This window comes from Numida meleagris, chromosome 17, assembly GCF_002078875.1.
Source record: "Numida meleagris isolate 19003 breed g44 Domestic line chromosome 17, NumMel1.0, whole genome shotgun sequence".
NCBI lineage: Eukaryota > Metazoa > Chordata > Aves > Galliformes > Numididae > Numida > Numida meleagris.
In genome coordinates, this window is record NC_034425.1 from 4,896,853 (window position 1) to 4,912,697 (window position 15,845).

At 66.0% G+C, this 15,845-nt stretch overlaps 2 protein-coding genes across 2 annotated transcripts; one reads left to right on the forward strand and one right to left on the reverse strand.

The window, feature by feature from the left end:
• On the forward strand, positions 1,326-3,755 carry LOC110407504 (basic proline-rich protein-like). Its single transcript, XM_021415263.1, has 3 exons — positions 1,326-1,354; positions 1,782-2,937; positions 3,282-3,755. The coding sequence occupies exons 1-3, from the start codon at positions 1,326-1,328 to the stop codon at positions 3,753-3,755; spliced, it is 1,659 nt and encodes a 552-aa protein (XP_021270938.1).
• CBX4 (chromobox 4) lies at positions 12,268-15,482 on the reverse strand (the record flags this gene model as incomplete). The annotated part of the gene is given in 3 exon segments (XM_021415139.1): positions 12,268-14,400; positions 14,752-14,818; positions 15,417-15,482. Coding segments are annotated over 3 exon segments (1,459 nt in total), but the record flags the coding sequence as incomplete, so codon positions are not given.

Here is a 15,845-nt window from a genome sequence, read left to right on the forward strand (position 1 = left end):
CAAATGTGGACCCGGTTTCTCCCCATTTGACCCCAAATCTGCCCTTCGCTTGCCCGCTCTCCTCTCGCCCCGCTCGAACTCTTGCGATAAGCACTCGGGGTCTCAGCGAGCCGCCCCAGGGCAGCGTGTCCGGCTCCCGCCTCGTTTCTTGCTGTGCGGGGGCTCCCACGGCTACGAGCTTTGCAACGAAAGTGGGGGGCTGCGACCCTTCCTGGGACCGCGCGTGAGGGCGCCGGGGCGAGCACACGTGTCGAAGCCCGGCTGAGCCCGGGATGGGGGGCAGCTGGCTCTGACCCAGCCGCGGGCGCAGCGCATCCCCGCTCTGCAGCCCTGCTCTTCCCTGAGGCTTCCCGAGAGCTCCGGCGACGGTGCGGCTCCGCCCCCGGTACCCGCTCCCGGGACGGTGAGCACCCGGTCCACGGCCCGGCCCGGCCCCGTTCCCCGGGCGACCGAGGCTGCCGGTGCCGATGGCAGACCCGGTTCTGTTGAGGTCGCGGTGCTCCGTGTCCCGTTCTCCTGGGCGTCCCGAGAACGGCCCTGGGGCTGAGGAAATCGAGGGCAGAGCAACTCGCTCCCTTCGCAGAGCTCGGGCGGCTGCAGGTGTCCGCACGGTCACTGTGGCCGGGTCGGTCCCTGCGCCTCGGGAGACGAATCGCGCAACCCCCCCCCGAACTGCCGAACTGCCGGGCACGGGAGAGCCCCGCCCCGGAGCTCCCGGCAAGTGCGGAGTCCCGGGCCCCTTGGTGCCGCCCGTCGGAGCTGCTGCCCCCGGTCCCCGGCCCGCGGCTCTGAGCAGCGCCCGAGGTCCGGTTCGGCTCCGAGCTCTGCCCGGTTCGCTCCCACCCCGGGGCCGGGCGGGAAAACGATTCCCTCCTCCCGCGGCTGAGCGGAGTCGCGCCGAGCAGCGGGGCAGGTTGCCGGCCCCCGGGCCGCTGCGGAGCTGGCTCGGTGCTGCGGGCGGGGCACCGGGACCCCGCGGCGTTGCCGGACTCCGCAGCTCCGCCCCGGGAGCGGGAAAAGCACGGACGCCGAAACGGAGCCGTTTCGTTCCCGAGCACCTCGGGGCGAATGGGGGAGGCAGAAGCCGGCACAGAGCGGCACTGCCACTTCCCACCGCCCCCCCCCAGCCCGGCCCCGCGGGCGGCACTCACGGGCACGAGCGGCCCTCCCAGGACGGAGCGCGAGGGCGGGTCCGGAGAGCGGACCAATAACCGGAGCTGCGATTAACGCGGGATCGCCGCAGGAGGGGCTGCGCCGGCCGCGTTTCACACTTCTGCTCCCTAGCACGGATCTGCTAGGGCCCAGACATCCCCGGGGCTGGAGCGATGCGGTGGCCGGGTCGAAAGGATCGGCGGTGGGGAGATTTCAGGAACCGCCCGGCAGCGGTGTCCTCACGGAGGACACTCGTCTCGGAGCAACTTCTTGCCGCTCTGAAGCCCAGAAATCTCCCTGAGAAGAAATTTTCGTGTCGACTGCTTTGACATCGAATCCAGCTCCAAAGGCGCCAGGGCCCAGGGCTGGCGGGGGTGGGGGGCAGCTCTCAGCACCGTCCCGAAGCCTTCCCCTTCCGTTTTCCACCCGCCCCTCCCGGTGCTCGGCGCTGCTCTTGCTCCGCCGGGACTCGGGACGGAGCCGCTGCGTCGTACCTCGGTTCCTGCGGGACGCGTTCCGCAGAGCTTCCACACCGGGAGACCGCAAGCTGAGCTGCGGCCGGACCCCGCCGAGCATCGCAGCCGGGATGGGGGCACAACTGGGGACATCCCTTTTCCCCGACCCTGCAGATCGTTATCCCCCGGTTACCGAGGCCGTGGGCAGCCGAATGGGGGGGTCACCCCCGACGAGGAGGAGCCCCGCGCCCCGTCCAGCCGGAATCTCCCCGGGGCTGCGTCGGTGCTGAAGGACAGCGGCGGCCCCACCGCCCGGGGTGGGGGTCAGCCCGAGGCCGAGCCCCGTCCGCCGCCCTCCGGCCCGGCCCGGTCAGGAGCGGCCCCGGAGCTTGAGGAGGCGGCGAGCACGTACAGGGCTCGTCCCCGGGGGTTCCGCACGGAATTGCGACGCTTCCCGGCGCGGCCCCGGCGGCGCGGTGAATTCCAGGTGTTTTCCATAGGTGGCACCGTCCTCCTGAAAATCGCGGCAGTGGCCGCGCAGCCCGCAGCTCTCCGGCCGCCCCCTGGGACGGGGACCCCCGCGAGCCCGAGCCCGGGAGCACGGTGCAGGCGGCCTCGGCTCGCAGCGCCCCGGGGAACCGCTCCCCACGTGTCCCCGTCGCCTCCCTCCCGGCCGTGCCCCGAGCACCCCCCGGCCCTGCTCCGGCTGCCGACGGCGGGGACTGAGCGAAGTGGACCCGGCGGGCACAGCCCGAGCCCCGTCCCAGCGGCAGCGCGGGGCGCGGGCCACTCGCTGCCCCCCCCCCCCCCCCCGCTTTCATCGCCCCGCGGGTTCGCACTGGACCGCGTGTGGGGCTGGAGCCGCTCCCGGGGGTGGAGCGGCGGGGCGGGGGGCGCGTTATCGCCCAGCTCCGGGCTGCGAACACTTTGCACAAAAGCTCTTTTGTTTCCGGGCTTTCTGAATTTGCTGATTATTTGTAGGAGCATAAATAGGAGTTGTTTGCAAAGGCCAGGAGGCAGGAACCGACCCGGGCTCCGCGCCGGGAGGGGAAACCTGAAGGTGTCAGGAGAACCCCCCGGGCCCCCGTCCGACCGCCCCCGGCCCAGGACGGGGCTGCAGCTCTCGGCTCCGGCTGCAGCGGCCGCGGCTCCCCCCGACTCTCACTTCTGCGGGCAGAGGTCGCCGCTGAGCGGACGGGAGGAGCGGACCGGCGACGGGGGAGGGAGCGTGGGGGGCTGGGGGTGCGGCTGCAGTGGGGCCACGTCCCCTCCGTGCCCACGGCCGCGCGTGGGAAACGGGAATCCCGGAGCCGAGGAGGGGAGCGAGTGTGTAGGGCGGCCCCGCTCCGTCCCCGTCCCCGTCCCGTCCCCGTTCCCCGCCGCACCGCACGCCGAGCGCGGCCCCGCGTTTAACAAAAGCAATTAGAGGTGAGGCCCATTTGCATCTCGCTCCACGGCCGCTGCACGGCGGCTGCACCGGGGCGGGGGCGGCCCCTGGACTCTGCAGGCCCCGCCCCCCGCCCCGCCCCCCGCCCAAGGTAGGCGCTGTATTTAGGTTCGTGCCCTTATATGGCGATGAGCGCGGCGCCCCGCGGACGGCGCGCACCATATAAGGAAGCGGTGCCCGAGCCCGGGGTGAGCTGGTGAGCGCTCATTGGTCCGCCCGTATCGCAGCAACCGGGCTCTCACGAGTGGAACGGGCCCGCGGCCCCCCCGCGCCCCCCCCTCGCCCGTGGGGCCGGGACTCGCCGCGAGCCGCCCCCCCCACCCCCAGCCCTGTGCCCCCCGACGGCAGCCCGCTGGCCGCGCCCTCAGCCCCGCGCTGCCCCTCCGTTGTCGCGCCCCGGCGGGCAGCATCGCTCCGACGCCGCCGTGCGCATCGCGAGTGGGAACGGCAGCGCCGTGCTCCGATGGCACCGACGGCGCTCGGCGGGAGGGGGCCGTGAGATGCGGAGGGACTCCCCGCACACCGGGGCCTCGGGGTCGGGCGTGAGCAGGGAAGCTGCTCTCGGACACGGAGACCTGGGGCACACCGAGGGACGGGGCGGCTTCTCCGTGCCCCGCGTGCGGGCAGCCCCGCGGAGGACGGGGCGGCCGTGCCGGGCGGGTGCCGAGGTCCTCGTGTCCTTCGCCCAGCGCTCCCGGTGACTGCGCGCAACCCCGGCCCCGCCCCACGTCTCCCGTGTCCGGCGCCGCTCGGTGCCAGCGGCATCCCAGGCTCGCGCGGCCGTTCCCCCGTGGGGAGCATCACGGCCCGCGGAGCCGCAGTCGCGTTTTGGGGACGTCTTCTCGAGACGCAGACACGCGCGAAAGCCGCCCCGCGCTGCCGGGGGGGGGCGAACCCCCGTTGGCAGGAGGCGGTGGCCCCGCTCCCACGCGCGTCCGCTGCCGCCGCGCGGGCAGGCGATGGAGAGCGGCCGCGGGAGCGGGCGGGGGGCGGCTGCTCGGCGCTGGGTCGCGGGGCCGAGTTTTCGTTGCGGCTTCGCCGCAGCCTGGCAGCGCCGCGTCCTCGCTCCCGCCCCGGTTTTTATTTTATTTATTTCATTTTATTTATTTTCAACGGAGCGGGAGAACGGCCGCCGCCAGGTAGCGGGCGGGAGCGGTGCCTTCGGCCCTCCGGTGTGCGAGAGCTGCCCCCCGCCCCGGCCGGCACGTGCTCCCCGTGCCCCCGCCCCGCCGCAGGTGAGGCCCCGGCGGGACGCTCCGTGCGGGCTCCAGGCTCCGCTCCGGCCGCCCCGTGGGGTCCCGACCGCCCCCTCACCGCCTACCGCGGGCACCGGGGGGCGCGGCCGCCGGGGAGGGCCGTGCCGCCGCTTCTTCGCCGTCCCCCCCCCCCGGCAGGATTCAGCGGGCTCCGCCGAGCAGCCATTTTCTGCAGCTGCGGCTGCACCGGAGCCCAGCCGGGCGGCGCGGGCGAGGGGCGGCACATGCCGGGGGGTGCCCGCGCCCCGCTGCCGGTTCCGGAACGGGCGCCCGGAGCTCCGCCGGGCGCTGCCGGGACCGGGCGGGCTGCGCCGCGGGGCTGGCCGTGACAATCCCACCCTTTCCCCGCCATTTTGTTACCGTGCTGGCGTTTTCCCAAAGCAGACACAGAGCGGGAGCCTTGGGAACGGGCCCCCGTTGCGCCGGGGCGGGCGCTGCCCCCAGCCCGGTCCCGGCCCCCCCGCGCCCGTGGCCCCGCACCCGTGTGGACACGTCCCGGGACGCCCGGCGGCTCCGATCTCCTTCCCACCGGGATCCCCGCTCCCCTCGGCGCTCTGTGCGCGCAGCGGTCACGGGTCGCGGCTGTCGGAACCGCGCGGGACCCGGTCACGCCCGGCGGGCACCGGCTCCTGGGCCGCTGTCCCCAAGCGAGGAACCCGGAGCGCGGCCATCAGCCTCCCCTCCCGGTGCGCCGGGATCGCGGAGCTCCTCGCTGCCCCACGAGCAGCCAAGTGACCCGACGGCTCGGTGGACCATCCCGTCGGGCAACGGCCGGAGGGACCGCCCCGGGATCCGGGCACAACGCCCGTCGGCTCTGCCCCGTTCCGGCCCGACCGGCCCCTGCTCCCGACCCGGCTTCGGGCAGCCCATGGGGACGGCGCCGGGCAGCACTTGGCCCACGCGAGGCGGGGCGGCCGGCGGGGTTCAGGTCCCACTGGCCGCGGGGCGGGGCGCGGCCGGATCGGGATTTCTGGTGTCGGGACGCAGCACCGGGGGCTAGCTCTGGGCAGGCAAGACGGGCTGCCCCGACGGGACGGGACGGGACGGGTCTCTTCCTGTACCCGCGCAGGGGTCACTGAACGCCGGTGACAGACACCCCCGGTCGGCACGGGCACAGCGGGGCGGGGCGTGTCCCCCTCTGCACGGCACCGCTCCCAGGCTGGGGACGGCTCAGTGACCCACGCACGGCGGCGGTGGGGCAAGGTGCACGGCGAGTCGGGGCCGGCCCGTGCCCGGTCTGCACTCCCGGAGCTGAGCAGCGGCGGAGGGAGGAGAAGGGCGCGGGGAAGGAGGGGGCTCCTGCAGTGCTGCAATGCAGCGCTGCGCCGAGAGCCGAGCCCACGGTCCGGAGCGCTCCGCTGCTGCTGCAATGCAGGTGTGAGCGCCGCGCCCGGCGACCGGGCCGAACCGGGCCGAACCGGGCCGGGCAGTACACGCGCCGCCGGGCCGCCCCCCCGCTCGCCCCGCCCCGCGCCTCGGCCCTCCCCGGCTTTGTCGTCCCCGTTTCGTTTTTCTCCTGCCCCTGTCGAGACTACGGGACGTGTCCTCCCGAGGCGGGACATCGGCATCCGCCGTCCTCGCGTCCCTCCGTTCCCCCTGTGCCTGTCGAGGTGGGGGCTCATCCTGAACCCACCAGCCGGGCTACAGAGGGCACTCATCGCGCTGAGCCCCCCAGCTTCTCGCCGTGGCTCCCCCCGACGCCGGGACCACCGGGCAGCCCCCAGTACTGCGCGGCTGGGGCAGGCCCCCGGGGTCGGCTCTGACCCGCTCCGGTGTTTCCTCGGCGTGACATCCCTCGCACTTCCATCTTCTCTATCCAAGGAGGGCTTCGTCGCGGCCCCGCTCATCCCTCCCCGCAGTCCTCCCCCCTCCCCCCCGCAAACAGCGCTGTCTCTGTCCCGTCTTTTTCTACCACGGCGGGGTTCGACGCGGGGACACGCAGCGCCCGGGAAGGGGCAGCCCCGCAGCCGCCCCCCCCCCCCCCCATTGGCTGCACCCGGAGCTGCGGGCACACGAGACCCCCGGGGGGGGAGGATCGATGTGATAAAGTCGGAGGTGCTGCAGCGCAGCCCCGGGGGGACGGAGCGGATCACAGGAGCGCCCCAAACCCGGGAGGGGGGGGGGGAGGGCGTTTTTAGGGCAGCGAAGCCGCTGTGGTCACCCGCCCCTCGTCCCTGTGGCGCAGGCTGTGCTTTCCCGTCCCTGCCTTTCTGAATCCTGCCCGTGACAGCCTGTGGCTGAATGGCAGAGATCCCACAGAGATGTCACGCAGCGCACATTTTTGCCTTCCCACCTGGATTTTTTTTTTTTCCTGCCGCTGGCTTTCATTCACTGCTAAAATGGCACCGCGCTCGTGTCCCTGCTGCTGCTGATACGGACTTCAGCCGCTGGGTCCTGGTGTGTCCTCATTTACCGGATGAAAGCTCACCCGAAACACAGCATTTCCTCCCGGTGCGGAGAACTCCAAGCTGCTCCGAGCGTCCCGGCCCCTCCCGCGCACCCCCCGGACACCCCCGGCCCTGTTCCCTGCTCCTCTCCAACATCTCGGCGTTGAGATGCCGGGGGCTGAGAGCGAAACGCGAAAGCGGGCTCGGCAGTGCCACACACCGAGGCGATCCGTCAGCCTGCCGCGCCTTCCATTTCCCCGCAAACACGGGAATCCCCGCGGCTCCCGGCACCGCCCTCACGCAGCACCGCGTGCCCGCACAGCACCGCAGCCGGGAGGCTCGGGTCCGACAGCCCCCGGGCTGCCCGCAGCCCCCGCCACCCCCCCCCAGCCCGGTGCTCGGCGGGACCGCCCGGTGCCACACTCTCCCTCCCCCCCCCTTTCCCCGCGGCTCGGAGCCCCGAGTCCCTTCGGCTGCTTTTATTGTCGGCCTCCGCGTGCCGTCTCCCAACTTCGCGCGGTGCCATTTGTGCGCAGCTGATGCTGCGTCACGCAGCGAATTCTTCCCCGAAGGGAAATGAAGGAGCAAAGGTAAAAACGCCTTTTCCAGGGGAAAGAAAACAAGAGTTAAGTGCGTTAGTCCGAAACCAGAACAGACAATGCCACAGCCGAGAGTTATTTGACACACGCCCGGGCGAGAGACGGGAGAAATTCCTGCGATAACGCTCGTCCCTGCTCAGCCGTTGCAGCCGCGCCACGAATTGCTGCTTGCAGCACAAAGTGTGGCAATGCCATACATTGGATTCGATGTCTTCTTGTTGGGTCTCTACGCGCCGCGTTTGCTGAGTTATTTCTGAGTCCTGAGAGTTCAAGAGCCTTCAAGAAACAGAGCATCAAACGCTCCGAAAGTGGGTCTGCCTCTGGTGTCAGAGCTACAGAAAGGAAAAACAACGGGAGAGCGGAGACTGGGGAGAGAGGGAAGAAATTCTCAAAGCAAAGGAGGACGCCCGGGGCAGGCTCTTCCCACCTCGGGTTAAAAATGGCTCAGGGTCAGGTTGAGCCCTTAAACTCGAGATAAGGCATCGCTGCAGCCTCCAGGCAGCGAGATTGAGGGCACCTCTGGTGTCTGGCCAGGGACACCAGCGTTGTCCCGCGATGAATGTCCCGGTTTGATCTGTCGCTGGTGACTTCATGCGCCAGAAGGAAACAACCGGAGGAGGACGGTGTCACGGCCGGACCCGGCGGACAGAGGGCAGCGGCGATAAAATCCCTTCCTGATGCTGAAATGACAGCCTGGCTCGCAGCGGGCTGCGGGTGGATGGGTGCACTCAGGGACAGCGCTTCGCCCTGTATTTTTTCAAGCCATGTGGAATTGCTAGCAGATGTGAAAATTAACATGACACTGACACGTGACAGCTGATGTTTATTTTGTGCTTTCAGGTGCCTCGTTGGCTCCGTGATGCCCAGCGAAGCTTCCCTCTCCAAAGGTCACCTTTGGCAATCAAAAGAACCTGACGCTCCCGTGTTTTTTTTTAACCAAAATACAAATGATTTCTTCCCTCCAGACACCAAGTGAGCTTGGAGCAGCTCCACGAGCTCTGACTTGTGAAGTGCATCCCCCTCTACTGCATCACCTCCTGAAATCCCAATGCCCTGACCTACACAAGGGGCATCTGCAGGGTTCCTCAGGGCCACCAGCCCCAGCTGGGTCCCACCTGCCCGGGGTCACAGCGTGCTGTGTGCCACTGCCAGCACCCGACGGAGGGAAATGCTGAGTCCTGCTTTCCGCTCCGGCCTCTGTTGCTCACAGCTCTCTCACACCAGCTTTGTGGTCTGCAATTTTCCATGTTTGGTTTCAGCCAAGAGGTGACTTCTGAAGCTGGAGTCACCCTGCTTCTCCCGTTCTTGTCTTCCGTGAATGAAGGAAGGTCACTGCCCTGCTGTGCATCAGGAGGGCACAGAGCAATGGGGCTGCCCGGGGCCCGTCTGCTGCAGCTGCAGGACAGGTGCTGCTGCAGGAGCTGTGCCTGCTTCATGGCTGTTACCAACACCAAGTTTCCTAGTGATGTAAATCTCAGCCACTGCAGAACAAGCTGAGCACCCAGTGTCTCTCAGGAGAGCAGGAGATGCGGCCTCACCCTGGCACAGGAATTTCTGCTCAGCGTCGTCTTCGTATCCAATATTCAATACACATTTGTTGCAGCTTCCACCAGCTCAGGCCCTCCATCACACTGCATTTTATAACCACAATGACGTCTATTTAATTCACTTCCTCTAGCTGTAGCATTTTTCTGCCCTGGCTGATGCAGCACAGCTTGCAGCACCTCCCAAAGGCTGAGGCTGTTCCCTTCCCTCCCTTGAGCTAAGCACTGCTGACTGAAGCACACCCATGCCACAGAAGCTGCAGTCTGTCTGGGGCCATGGCAATGCTTCAAACCTTGCAAGAATGGGGCTGCAGCTGCTGCCCCCCTCCCAGCGCTGCCCTGGGGTGCAGAGCTCAGAGCATCCCAGGTTGGGAACTTGGCTCCCGCTGCCCCTTACTGTCTGACAGAGACCTGGAGGAGCTGGCAGCTGGTGATGGAGCTTCCTTCCCTTCTCACCCCTTAAACAACATGTGCCTGCGATCAGCAGGGCCAGCGAGGATGACACACGGCCAAGATCGCCAAAGTCACAGCTCCTGAAATGCAGGGAGCTTCCTACCGGGCTGCGCTGCCTCGCACAGCGTGCTTTATATGCCCGCTCATCCAATAGAAATAAATCTTCACGTTTGCAGTTTACTTTAAACTACATCAAGGTGACAGCTGAGCCGGCGGCTCCCGCTGAGAAGCAGTGACAGCACCACGAGGCTGCTCCCATGGGCAGGAGCACAGCCAGGGCCGTCCCTCCTCACCCCCTTCCCCACTGTGCCCCCTGCCCCTCCATGGCCCCATCAGCACCCAAAGCAGCACGGTTGGGAGCCCAGCGCCGAGCCCCATTAGATGCAGCTTTAGTGAGAGCGGTCGATGGCAGCCAATGTGTGCGAGGCCACGCTGTGCTGGGGGTGGAGGGCATGGAGAAAACGTGACCCCACAGTGGCAAAGTGACACGGTCAGCTCCCTGCAGCGCAGAGCAGAGTGGCAGAGGATGAGAAAAATGGGAGAAACACCACAAAGTGCATCACATGTCCACCTGGAGGAGCCCCCCATGCACAGGGGCATGCACCGCCCTCACACCCCTTCTTCCTCCGTCTCTCTCTCTCTCTCCCATCCCAGTTTGGAGCTGGAAGTCTCCCAGTCCCTGTGGGGCTGTTTAGCATCCTCCCCTCAGCAGCACCTGCAACCTCAGGGCAGCACTGCCGGGCCCAGCAGCTCAGTGCCACTGCCTGGGGACAGCACTCCTGTGTCCCCATGCCGTGCAGCAGTGCCACAAGCACAGGGCCATGGAGCTGCAGCGATGGGGTCAGTGCAGGAGGGCAGGCACTGCTGCAAACACAGGTTCAGCGAGGGGAGAAGATGAAACAAGCTTCAGAGCACAAGTTTGCAGTCCCCTCCTCTCCCAGCACCGCAGTGGCCTTGTACGGACGGACGCATCAGACCCTTTCAGAAGAGCTAAACCACGAATACAAATTCTCCTTTTTAAATCAGCAAATGTTGCTCTGGAATAAGTCCAAACCAAACGGAGGTTAACGCATTCCTGGGAAATACATTAAATGCAGCGCGCAGCCGTCTCCCTAATGGAGAGCGGCGACGCTCCATCTCGTCCTGGATCGCTTTGATAACCATTGAAGGCACAGCGGACCTCACATTAATTTTCTCAGCAACAGACATTTAGGTTTGATGCACTTAATACGGCATCAGAGCGGCATGAATAAGTAATTTATATCCTCGGCGCTTCGCCTCCCTCAGCCGATTGGCGCAGAACAAGTGCAGAGCGTCTCTTTTAAACCAGCAACGGCTTCTCACACCTCCCAGCGCACAGGAAGCTGCCGGCGCGGTGATAAACACCATCAAACTATTAAACCAGGAGCTATCTGCCTCTGTGGTTTCCGGGAAATGGTGCCTCGAGCAAACCACCCTACCACCCCGCTGGTGTTTTCGGTGCTTCTCCGGCTCACGGGGCGCAGGGCTGCACGAGGGAAGCTGCCCGATTCGTTTTTCTCAGCGCGGTCAACTGCAAACCTGCAAGCGGTGGCTGGTTGCGGAGCCTCGCGCACCTGCGCGTCGGGGACGGCAGCTCTGACCCCCAATGTGAGCTCGGGCTCCGGCCACGAGGCTGCAGCCCATTTGCAGAAGTTTGGGACACACCACTCCGGCCTCATCCACCCCTGTGTGCGCACAGAGGTTCCCATCTCGTGCACCAGCTGCCCCAGCAGAGCCCGCCTGCCCGGCCCCGCTCCTGGACTGGCTCCTGCCGCTGTCTGTCGAGCGGCACTTCCTCTTTCATAAATCACATTTCGCATTCTGAGCATGCGTCTCCTCTTCCGTGCCATTTTTTTTTTTTTTGTGTGTGTTTTCAGATAACCATTAGCTTAATTAATCAAGGGAAGCGCATCGCTCCCGATTGCCGGCTCCGCTGGGATGGCAGCGCTCCCACCCAACGCGCCCCACACGGGGGCTGCCCGTGGGCTCCCACCCTGCAGAACCCAGCGTCGTGCAGCGCTGCTCGCAGCCCTCAACCCAGCCCAGCTACCAGCGGGTGCCGACGAATCCCAGGTCACCTCTCCCCACTCGCTGTCTGCACGAGCACGGCGAGATTGTTGGGTCTGCAGCGCTCTCCATGGAGATGGGTGAAGATGATGGAACGCAACTGCCTGAGTTTCCATTGGCTTTGAAGCATCAGCAGAAGGAACGGGTGAACCCAGAAGGTCAACGGAGCGGCTGGGATGAAACCGTTGTTACGGTGTCAGCTCCCAGAAACCACTTCCAGCACGAGGGCACGCAGAAGAGCAGACCTGACTGACACCACCAGCACATCTCAACAACAGCCTCCACATCTGGGATGGTTCCACGCCCACACAAACCTCCTCAGCCATCTGAGCCGGAGAAAATGGCACCTACGCATGAAATTCTCAGGACTGAGAAGGGAACAGCTGCCAGGATGACGTTTGTGTTTACTGAGCAGTTGACATGGCCCAAAAGGTGGAAGTACGGAGCAGAGCATCCTGCACGCACAGCACCGCGCGCCTGCACAGCAGCAAAGGGGCACCAATGGGACAAGGTCACGGCCCCAGGGAGCTCCGGTGCGCCTGCCAGCTCCACCTCTTGCGAACCACATAACTCCGCTTCTCACAAGCTCGAAGCTTTAGTACAAGTTATTATCAGCTAAGATCTCTGGAAGAGAACACAACCTCAAGCCAAAGCGCGAGCCGAGCACGACTGACCCCACAGCACTGCTGCAAGCACAGGGCTGCAAGCAGCCACCACCTCGGAGGACACGGGGCAGCCCACACCCCCAGGCTTTGGGGGAAGCCACTCCTGCTCATCCAGCAGCGAGCACCACACCTCATCCCTGCTATCACCTGCAGCAAGGCTCAGGGCTCCCCAGTACAGCCCCGCTTTTTGTATGCAGTAACAAACGCACTCCAAACCCTGGTAGTTTTTGTAAAGGTTTATAGTCCTTTGCAATGATTGCATGATACATTTCTCCCCCGTGATGCAGCCCTGGGAGCAGCCGGGCTCTGCCGTCCGACCCAACTCGCCGCAGACATCAAATGCACTTTCAAACATCTCCATTTAATATTTACATTCAAGCAATTAATAATTGGAAGCTTATAGTTTAGACATTTCTAATAGCAGCAATTTCTATAATAGCTCGTTTAGCTTTAGATAACGATGTTTTTTTCTTTTTTTTTCTTTTCTTTCTTTTTTTTTTTGCACATAGAAACACCACATGTGTACAGTATCAAAAAATATATACCAGGGATGGTCCTGCGGGGCGTAGGGGGGACGAGACTAACGAATGCCGAATGGTTAAAAAGGAGAACAGAAAATAGTCGTCTGATATAGTTTATAAGGTGATCTAGGGGCTCCATAAATCTAGGCTTTATATTTCATTATATAAATACCTACAAATAAATATATTAGCACAGTCGGAGGGCGACCAGCCTTCAGCTCAAACAATACATTTCAATAACACCACGTACAAACGGGAGCAAGAATCACTCGACAAGTTAGCACTGTTAAAATATAATACTATAACTCTGAGTAACCGCCCGGCCTTGGCCCCACAGCGCCCGGGGCAGCCCCATAGCGCCCGGGGTGGGAGCAGCAGCAGTGGGCACCGTGTGGGGCAGCGCCGGGCCCCACGTCCCGCAGTGACCGGGGGGCAGGGGGTGCCGCCCCACGTGGGCTCCGGGGAGGGGGCAGCAGTGGGGCCGTGCTCCCATGGGGAGCAGCCGCCTCACACCGTCACATACTCCTTGAAGGTGACGGTCAGGCAGTTCGCGGTCACGTCTGTGATAATTATATTCCCAAAGAAGGGCTTGAATTCCTGCAGGCCTTCGGCCTCCTCCTCCTCCTCCTCCTCGGCCGCCTGCCGGGGCTGTTGCGGGGGCTCTGCGGGCGGCTGCTCGGCCGGCACCGGCGGCTCCTCCGGCTTCACCTGTGCCAGGGCCGCCTCGCCCTCCGCCCGCGGCTTGACGCAGCGCAAGTCTATGGGCTCGTCCAGGTCTGAGTCCAGCAGGATGACCTCGGGCTGGGCGGGCAGCTCCGGCCGCTCGGGGCCGAGGCAGGTGGGGGCACTGATGCTGCGCGATGTCAGGCGCTTCTTGCCCGGCTCGTGGTCCCCGTGCGGCTCCGACAGGCAGCGCTTGCGCGCGCTGGGGCCAGAGAGATTCAGTCCCATGGAGGATGGGCTGTGCTCGTGCCCAGGACTCAGCGACCAGGGCACGAGGTCCGGCTTGGTGGTGAGCTGTAGCGGCTGCTCAGCCACGGGCAGGGGCAGCTCCTTGCCCGGGGTGGGCTTCCTGGGGCCTTCCTGCAGCTCGGCAGGGGGCTGCCTGCCCTCACCCTCCGCAGCACTCAGGCCGTTGCTGCCCACTGCCCGCTCCTCCCCTGGTTTCCTCCAAGCCTCCGGCTTCTCCTCCCCACCCTTCTTAGGAGTCCTCTCCTCTGGTGCCCGCTTCCGGGGTGGCTCCCCGGACTTGATCTTCACGGCCTGCATGCCATTCTCCATGTACTTGCTCATGACGATCACGATGCGCCCGTTCTTGTTTTTATTCTTGACGATCTTCATCTTGCCCCCGAGGCCGTTGCTGGTGACCCTGTCCCGAGGAGGGGGCCCGGTACCACTGGACAGGTTCTTCTCAGCCCCGTTCTTGCTCTCAGCAGCGAGGTTCTTGACCGGGCCCAGCAGGTTCTTGGCCGCACCGTGCGCCCACTTGTCCGGGTGGGCGCTCAGGGGGCTCTTGGTGCTGTCCAAGCAGGCCTGGCCCTGCGGCTCCTTGCTGCTGGGATGGTAGTGGGGCTCATACATCTTGGGGTCGGGCTGGTAGTGGTGGTGCTTCTTGCTGTTGAGCTGGTAGTAGTACTTGCCCTTGCTGTGGGACTGGTGCTTCACTCCGCTCTCCTTGCCGTTGGGCTGGTACTGGTGGTGCTTCTTGCTGTTGAGCTCATACTGGTGCTGCTGGCTCTTGCCGGAGGAGCCGAGGTCCAGCTTCGGCCGGGTGTCCACGGTGGGGTCCTGCAGCCCCGTCAGGATGTTGGAGCGCCGGGCGAAGGAGGGCAGCTGCAACACAAAGCCGAGGGCTGAGCCGGGCCGGGCCCCGCCGCAGGTGCCACCCCCGGCACGCTCGGTGCGCCGCGCAGCCCAACCCGCGCCCACTTCCAGGCCCCGCATTGCTCCGGATTAATGAAGCAATGAAAAGAAGAAAAGCCCCCTTCAATCAGCTGCCTGGGAACAGAGATCGGCCGGGGCGAGCAGCCTGCTAATGCCGCCCGGCTGCGCTCTGCCCCGTGCCCGGGGGCCTGTGCCATGAGCTCAGCGCCGGGGACGCGTCCCCTGGGTGCTGCACACAGCTCCTCCGCATGATGAAACCCGCGGAAAGGAAAGCGGCCCCCGGGGACGCGCTGCCTTTACCTGCACGACGAGCGGCTTCGGCTTGGGGCCCCGCTTGCGGTATCCCATCAGCTGCTCCTGCCGCTCCCTGCGGGAACACAGCGTCACGGCGAGGCTGCAACCCCCCTCACACCGCGCCCTCCGCCCCGCGGTGCCAAAATCCGGGTGTTGGGGAGGGGTTCGGGGGTGGGAAGGGGCCGGAGCCGCAGGTGCGGGGCTGCAAGAAGGGGTCCCGCAGGAGGGCTGGGGCGGGACGTGCCTGCGGGACGGCTTCCCCGCCGCCGCCTTCCCCCGCCGCAGCGAGGGGTGAAGTTTACAGTTTGCGCCAAAATACTACAGGAAATAAATGCATGGAAAGAAAAAAAAAAAAAAAGAAGAAGAAGAAAAAAAAAAAAAAAAGCAGTTGGAGCGCAGCAGCAGCGCCGCCTCCTCCACTCGCAGGCATCGAATCCCCGCGCGGGCAGCAGCAGCCGAACGCGGCGTGGGGGGAGAGCGGCGCGGACACCGCGCACCGGAGGCGGCTCCCGGCCCCGCGCCCCGCGCCCGCCCCGCCGGGGCCGCGCCCCCGGGTCCGTCCCGCGCCCTCCGCCCTCCGCCCTCCCCTGCGCGGCCCCCGGGCGGCGAGCGGCCCCGTGACGCATCTACAATTGCACGGGCGGGCACGGGGCCGGGCAGCCGCCGCTCACCTGTTCTGGAAGGCGATCAGCAGCCGGGGGTCCAGGATGTTCTCCTCCGGCTCCCACGTGTTATACCTTGGGGAGGGGACGGGGGCAGCCGTCAGGCGGGGGCCGGGCGCGGTGCAGGGGTCGGGGCCGCTCTCGCCGGGTGCCCCGGGCCCGCTCCGCAGCTCGCGCCCGTGGCTCGGTCCCGCGGGAGGGGGATGGGCGGGGGGTGTATGTGTGTGTGTTGGGGGGCGGCGGGGGGGCGCCGGGGACAGGACTGTTTATTTAGCGCAGTTATTATTCCGGAGGAATTCTAAGCATGTCATGATGAAATTTTCCAAATCCCCTTTCCCGGACCCATTAAAGCGGCCCCGGCGCGGAGGAGGGACGCGGCCGCGGGGTCCGACGCGCGGGGCCCCCTCCCCGCCCCCCCGGCTCTGTCACGCAGCCCCG

Excerpts from the sequence above, each read along its gene's own strand:
- LOC110407504 (XM_021415263.1), top strand. The coding sequence starts at position 1,326 with ATGCGGTGGCCGGGTCGAAAGGATCGGCG. Across the intron at positions 1,355-1,781 it reads CCGGGTCGAAAGGATCGGCG|ATCGTTATCCCCCGGTTACC; the intron begins GTGGGGAGATTT and ends CCGACCCTGCAG. Across the intron at positions 2,938-3,281 it reads CCGAGGAGGGGAGCGAGTGT|CAACCGGGCTCTCACGAGTG; the intron begins GTAGGGCGGCCC and ends CCCGTATCGCAG.